This window comes from Sabethes cyaneus, chromosome 3 (assembly GCF_943734655.1).
Source record: "Sabethes cyaneus chromosome 3, idSabCyanKW18_F2, whole genome shotgun sequence".
Taxonomy (NCBI): Eukaryota; Metazoa; Arthropoda; class Insecta; order Diptera; family Culicidae; genus Sabethes; species Sabethes cyaneus.
Window position 1 is genome coordinate 4,355,998 of NC_071355.1, and position 8,154 is coordinate 4,364,151.

Here is an 8,154-nt window from a genome sequence, read left to right on the forward strand (position 1 = left end):
TTTGCTGGTAGTTTTGCTGCGCACAGACACCATTTTTCCATATGAAGAAACGAAAGAAAATTCCAGTTGGGGCCAATTGCGGTACACCTCACATGCTACTTGCTTCGTTTCTGTGATGTCGGATTATGCTAATCTATTTTTCTAACAATTTAAAGTATTAATGCATTGAATAATTCTGACATTTTGCTCATAACAAGTTTATTGAAGAATATACGTTAGTATATACGTAATATACGATTTGTAACTATATAACAATATGGCATTCAAAAACCTACATATGGTGTACAAAATACAACCACGTGAGTAACCGAAGGTTCATAAAAATTGATGAAATTTATTCAAGAAAACTTTATTGTTGTGAATCAAATAGAATGGCGTTACAGGAAATTATGCATAGTTCAAAAACCTATTAACTAGGCCTTTACTACGCAATGTATATGTTAAAGAATAATATTTCATCTTACAACTTACTTTTACTTGCACTTACCCTCATTAGTAACAACTTACTCAGCAATTTCATGAGAAAAGAAACTATCAAAATTTATAAGTGCTTCTATTTGTTTCAAATTTTGTAAACTTATTCAATTTCCAAAAATTTCATGTAAACCAAACGTGTCGATTTCTATCTCAAATTGCAAGTAAGACTGTATAACAAAGGTTCCTTTCACCACTGGGTGGATTAAATCAGGTTTTTTCTCTGCTTTTCATATATTTTTACTTTACAGCAATTAAATCAAAAACTTGTTAAGAATTTCACGGCTAGTCTTTAAACAAACACTGAAAATTGGTGCCTCATGTCACATGAAAAATTCCATCACGTTTTTATACAATACCATACAAGAATATATTTTTATAGTACAGTAATACCTCGATACAAAGTAACCTCGATTGAAAGTAACATCGATATAACGTAATTGTTTAAAATTAATAAAAACAACAGTGTTAACTTTCATTATGGTATGACCTCGCATTGCTACTGTGCGAAAATTATTTCTATTTCTTAAACGTTGTAAATTATGAGACAATTTCGTTATTTAGATTTACAAATATCAATTAACAAAATCTTTACACACTCTTCGCTTTTTCTCATTTCTTAACGAATCTTCCAAACTATAAGACCAACTATCGTGAAATTTGAAAGTTAGCGGTTTTCTAAGGGTTCCCTGTCATTTGCAATCTATTTCTTTCGAATAGGAATAAATTTCGTTTTTACTTCGATATAACGTAACGAGAATATAATATAATATAATCGGTTGAAGAGAAGAGGTAGATGCGTTCTTTTTTTCAACGGTTTACTTTCAGGACATCAACTTTGATTAAAGTTAATGTTCGAATGATTAGATCGATCGAAGAGTAAGCATAATTGGAAGGATGGTTTTACACTCTTACAAACTTGTTTACTTTCAGGACATCGAAATCGTCTAGGTTCTATGTTTAAATAATAACATCGATCAAAGTGTGTGGGTAATTTCGAATTTTTACAAAAGTTGTTTACCTTCAGGACTTCAATTTTGTCCAGCTTAGCTGGTAATGAATAATTCTTGTCCTACTGGAAGGCAAGGGTTCGGTTACATTTTTTCTAGAATCGAAGTAAACGAAGCCGCAGGTGTATAAAATTGTCGTCCCGGGCCTGGGAAGCAAAAGAGTGCTTCTATGTGATTGGCTGATTTTGACAATACCTACTATTTATACTTTTTTTAATAGTAATTTGACAAATTATTTTTATATTGACGTAGGACTACGTGTTACGGCAAGTTTTGAGATAGGGTGTCATTCCAAAAAAATCGAAAAATGCGAGCGTCACGAAAAATGAAAGGTTTTGAGCGCTAATAGCTCAGCGATTTTCCGATCGATTTTCAATATTCTTACACCAATCGATTGGCAAATCTTCTAAGAATTGACCCAAATGAAGAAAAGTATGAATTCTTGATGTTGAACTATTGAAAAATTGAAAATAATGAACCTATGTTTTACCAGAATTCTTGCTTCGTGATTGGTTGGAAGATTATTTGCGATGATCTAAACCTATACCAATTTGATATCTGTGCTTGAGAAGTAAGCCAAAACAAGTGACAAAGTATCCTCATTTCAACAAGATTTCTTAACACCGTGGTTAAACCTAGACCATTTTGATGTCATTGCTTGGGAAGTACGCCAGAAAGAGTGACAAACCCCCCTCGTGCCAACAGATTTCTTACGAACGCGATTAAACCTAGTCCAATTTGATGTCTGTGTTAGGGAAGTGCCAGAACAAATGATACAAGTTCGTTGTCCGAAAAGATCGCAAATTATTTACTACGAGACGATTAAACCTCGGCGAATTTGATATCTGTGTTGGAAAAATATACTACAGCTGTAGTGTTCGGTTATAATACGACTCTGTATGAATACGCATGCTTGCCGTTTCATTACAAGTGTAGTGAAAAGATGTGCTGTTGATAAAATAGGATTGAATAGGTAAAATCCCTTCAACGTGGGGAACCATGGGTAATAAAAACAATCTTTAATTTCAGTAAGGTAGCAGGAAAGCAATAGTTTGTGTTCTTGATTTTGTTAAATTGTTTTCAAATGCACAATCTTTTGAGAATTGAACGTATGCAATGTTACTACTTTGATAAATGTTACATACAACGTATGTAGCATGTATATATGTTGCATATAGCATGTATACATGAAGAATCTAATGATTATTTGAATGATTGAATACATGCTACTATCACTACAAAGAGACTTACGTAGTCCTGCGTCACCTATATATGCGGTCGTGTCTTGTACACAACCCCTCTGATTTTTTGCTATATTTATCAATTTTTAGAAAAAATACTGATCGATTGATACAAATATCTCGAAAATCCATTGAAAAATGGCTGAGTTATGCGCGCAAACCATAACCACTTTTCGTTACATGCACATTTCTCGAATTTCTAAAGTGCACCCCAATATAGAATAGAAAACAAAAACGTAGTTCTACGTTAAAAATCTTTCTTCTTAGAACCAATCATCAACTTTGTAAGATCTGATCTACGCCCTTGCCGACGGCTTGCTGCACGCTGTCGTACCCGTCCGCTTTCAGTAGCTCCTCAAGCTCCTGTTTGACTCGTATCACAATCGGTGGTCCATGGTAAATAAACGCCGTATATAGTTGAACCGCGCTGGCACCGGCCAGAATTTTATTGTACGCATCGCGACCGCTGAAAATCCCTCCAACGCCGATGATGGGAATCTTTCCCTCGGTCCATTTGTACACCTTGGCCACCAGTTGGGTAGATCTTTGGAACAATGGCTGCCCACTCAAGCCGCCCAGCTGGCCGGCATTGATGCTCTTCAGACTAGATGGCCTTTCGATGGTTGTATTCGATACGATTAGTCCGTCGACGGCACATGCTTTGCTGCATACAACTGTGACTATCTCCTGGATGTCTTCATCGGACAAGTCCGGTGCCAGTTTCACCATAATAGGTCTTTGTTCTGCCAGCGGCAGGGAACTCCGTACCTTCAGGACTTCACTCAACAATACGAAAAGCGTACTTTTGTTTTGCATAGTCCTCAAACCGGGCGTATTCGGGCTACTTATATTGATAACGAGATAATCAGCTAAGCCACTAAATCGTTTCACTCCTTTCACGTAATCGCGGATCGCATCCTTAGAAAGCTTATTTTTTCCTAAATTTATTCCTAACACAACATCTTCGCCACACTTTTGACGAGCTTCTTTCAGCCGCTCGTAAACCACTTTGTGGCCCTCACTATTAAATCCGTATCTGAAAAAAAAATTTGGTAATATGAAACAATGTTACCATTATAACAGAACACGTTCAGTTCACACACATACCTATTGACAATCGCCTTATCCTCATTCAACCGAAACACTCGCGGTCCCGGGTTTCCCGGCTGCGGCTGGGGCGTAACCGATCCGACCTCCACAAAGCCGAACCCAAGCAGATGCAGTCCACAGACCGCTTCGCCGTGTTTGTCAAAACCGGCAGCGATACCGACCGGATTGCGCAGAACCATATTCATCAGCTGGGTGCGCAGAACGCCGGGATCTTGATATCCGGGTCGAATCAATCCCAGCTTCAGGCCGAACACCGCCAGATGATGAGCAGTTTCCGGCGGAGCGAGCCGAACGATCGGCATGAAAATGTTTTCGTAGAACCTTTCATTTCCCTTGTACAGGCAGGTGATGCTAAAGGTTGCTGCTCCGAGCGCTGTTACCTTCAATAGAGAGCGAACTGGATTCATGATTGAGCAGTGTGATTGAGCTGGCTGTGGAGAATAATCAAAAGGATCGTTCGGATGAGAAGCTTTACTGCTGGTCTGATTTTGCACTAGTTTATTTTTTCGTAAAGCTGATCTATTTATACGTAGTTAGGTAAATTCAATTATTCTAAATCCTTATGGCTAATTGGAGTGAAAGTGATAACTTTGGTTTTTCCTATCTTTCGATACAAATTCAAATCATTTGATCCAGGTGTGGTGAAAGAGATAGAGAAGTGGGAAATTATTTACCGACTGATTCCCTGAACTGTACCTGGTTGGTTGGTATTTCCATTTTCGTGCATTCATTGTTAAAGGGCGTAGACAATTTTACCTAATGAATAATACGAAATTATTTACTCTGCCTGTTCCTTCCGCTAGTCAAAACAAAGGTTACTTTCTCCCGGCTTATCTTTGACGCTACCTGGGGCGGGGGTAAAGTGTGTTCGGACCGTTCGGACCCTGCCTGATAAACATGGTAAGTGCATATACACGTGGTACACTGTAACTACCTATGCAGCCTAATCACCAAAGGGGTCTTGCTCAGATACCTGGTTTTGGATTATGGTTTGTTTTATTGATCCTTTCTTCTAATCTTTCTACAATTCGTACACGCAGGTACTGAAAATACACGATTTATGAACCTACTTTTCAAAACCTTCTTTAGTTACAGAAAATAAAATGAATTTGGGATTTGATTAAATAATCTAATAAACGTTTAATTAGATGCGTCCGTTACAACAGGCTTTGTCTTAGGACGGCAAGTCACTTAAGTAAGTAAGTATTTCAATTAAACTTTTTATACGACTCACGAATGTTCAATTGCTGGGGCCCCACGATTCATGAAATCATTTAAGTAGAGCTTTTGGGGTCCAAGCTCCGAAAATATTACCAGCTTCAATTCTAAGTATTTAAAAGTAGAGTTAGTATTTCATCCGCAGTTATTTGAGTACTTATAAATATTGAACTGTCAGCTTAAGCTCCATACTTATGTCGAATTTGTTTATTCAATCCGGGTTGACACTGGTTGGTAAATGGCTAGATAATGCGGAATATAGACCCCATAGTGGTCGTTAGCCTCTTATCCAGCAACTCCGATCCCGACCTCCTCGTGGTACCAGCCGGAATACGAGCAACCTTAGCGGAGATCGGGTAACCAACCCCGGTGGAAACTAAGGTCGTATACTAACCGGGAAGGAGGTATAGTGCGTCTCGGCACTATGAGATGGCAGCCCCATCGCGAGACTCGGTAGTGTTGCCCCAGTACGGCTACACACCTAAACTAAACTTAAACTAACAACATTCAAGCATATTCGGAGCGGAATATTCGGCATCGACCTAGGCGACGGAATAAGGACGACGAATGGAGACTCGGGACTTGGACCTGCAGATCGCTAAATTTCGCAGGTTGCGAGCGGGTGCTGATTGAACAGCTGGAACCCCGCAAACTCGGCATCGTAGCTCTGCAGGAAATCTGTCGCAAAGGAGAGAAGGTATGGAAGATCCGTGGCGGAAAGGCCCAGTTTTACCAGAGCGGTGGCGCTACCAACGAACTGGGAACGGGCTTTGTAGTGCTGGGCGGAATGCAGGATCGCGTGATAGATTGGAAGGCGATCAACGAGAGAATGTGTGTATTGAGGATAAAGGGCCGTTTCTTCAATTATAGCATCATTAACGTGCACTGCCCGCACGAAGGTAGACCCGATGATGAGAAAGAAGCGTTCTACGCGAGGCTGGAGGCAACGTACGACAGCTGCTCGTCACGGGACATCAAGATCGTCATCGGGGATATGAACGCCCAGGTCGGTAGGGAAGAAATGTATAGACCGGCGGTAGGACCCCATAGCCTGCACACCGACACAAACGATAACGGCCAACGATGTATAAACTTCGCAGCTTCCCGAGGCCTGGTGATCCGAAGCACCTTTTTCCCGCGCAAGGATATCCACAAAGCCACCTGGAGATCACCTGACCAACGTACAATAAACCAAATTGACCACGTTCTCATAGAGGGCCGGTTCTTCTCTAACATCACTAGCGTACGCTCCCGTCGGGGTGCGGATATTGATTCTGACCGTTACCTAGTAGCAGTACATGTGCGCTCAAAGCTGTCCACCGTATACCGGACACGTCAAAGCCGCCCTCCTCGGCTGAACATCAGGCAGCTAGATAACCCACAAGCTGCCGAGAACTACGCGCGAGTACTGAATGAGGCACTGCCTTCTTCCGAGGAGTTAGGTGCTTCAAACCTCGAAGACGGTTGGGGCAGAATACGCTCGGCCATCGGAGAGGCCGCTACCGCGGCACTAGGTATTGAGCCTCGGAGTACACAAAATGATTGGTTTGATGGGGAATGCCAACAAGCGGTGGAGGAGAAAAAAAATGCTTGGAAAAATTATCTAAGTATTGCCACTAGAGAGAACTTGGCCAAGTACCGACGAGCTAGGAACCAGTTGACCACGATCCTGAGGAGAAAAAAGCGCCAAAAGGAGGACAGAGATCGTGAAGAATTAGAGCAACTATTCCGAGCTAATGACACGCGCAAGTTTTATGAGAAGGTGAACCAAACTCGGAAGGGCTACACACCGAAACCTGACATGTGTAGGGATGAGGGAGGGAATCTAATTACAAACGAGCGCGAGGTGGTCGACAGGTGGAAGCAGTTCTTCGCTCCACATTCTGACGGGTGGCTCTACGCAGCATTTGTACCCGCGCTGCGTTATGCGACAAAAAATTAGTTAATGAGACCCAAAATGATGCAAGTAACTGCCAACCCATTCCATATATGTCGTATAATATACGACCATGCATAATGGTATCAACTATAAATTTAATGATTCTTCCCATCATATATAATCCAATAAAAGTGGAAGTTATGTTTCCTAACCAAGTAGACCAAGTTAATAATTTAGTCCAGTATCTCTGAATAGCATGTTCTATAACGTTACTATTTATAAGAGCGTCTATGCGGAACCCTTGGATGTCAGGGTTTTGTCCTGCAAGCAATTTATATAAAACATTGGAAGCAATGCGTCTTTCGCCGTTGTCATAAATCATATTGCGCATCTTCAGTACATTATCCGCATCATAAATACCACTTTCCATCAAATTAGGTAAAGGTGTATATGTCCATGACGTTACCAAATCAGTGGTAAGCTTCAATGGAGGTGTTGTTTCTCGTAGCCTTCCATTAGCGGTAAACCATCGACCACCTATTTGAAATTTAGCAGGCATAAGTGGAGTACAATCTATTTGCGTTCCACGTAATTGCAATACTTTCGTAACTGGAGCAATGTACATTGACTTATTGTTGTATGTCACAGGAATTTCCTGATAACACAATTCGTCTGAACGTGGTATCACATTCACAGGTTTGCATTCAAGAATATGCAGAACCTCTCCGGTTACTACAGCAGTATATCCGGATCTCTTCGTGATGCTGGAAACGAAATCTGTAGGATTCAATCGGGCTAACGTTAATTTGGTTTCCATTAAAGCCTTATCAACTTTACACATTTCAGTCATCACGGTAGTATAAACATCATTTAATTTCTGCCCTATATAACTCTCTACCAATGTGATTTTAGAGTTAAAGTAAGTAAACAAATCCAGATTCTTTCCTGAAATGGCCTTCCTTCTAAAAGGAGATTGAAAGCCGTTTATCTCAACGATAAGCATTCGAGGGTGGTCTGTCGTAAAACCTACATGTCCACAAACTTTTGTTTGCTTTTTCGTCCTTATGGAGAACAAATGTGTCTCAGAAATGGTGCTATAAATGACTGAAGACATATCTTTAGGTTTGTTTCCATCTCTTGTTTTATTTACGGTTCCGAATATGACTTCGAAATCTGTTTGCTCACAGATTCTGTTGTAATCTATATTCCAAGTTAAATATCC

The 8,154-nt window shown here is 40.5% G+C and overlaps 1 protein-coding gene across 1 annotated transcript; it reads right to left on the reverse strand.

The window, feature by feature from the left end:
- Positions 1-3,001: 3,001 nt before the first annotated feature.
- Positions 3,002-7,782, reverse strand: LOC128744199 (dihydroorotate dehydrogenase (quinone), mitochondrial-like). Its single transcript, XM_053841028.1, has 3 exons — positions 7,399-7,782; positions 3,833-4,266; positions 3,002-3,761 (listed from the first exon to the last, which is right to left on the reverse strand). Exons 1-3 carry the CDS (start codon positions 7,780-7,782, stop codon positions 3,002-3,004), a joined length of 1,578 nt encoding a protein of 525 aa, XP_053697003.1.
- Positions 7,783-8,154: the final 372 nt, after the last annotated feature.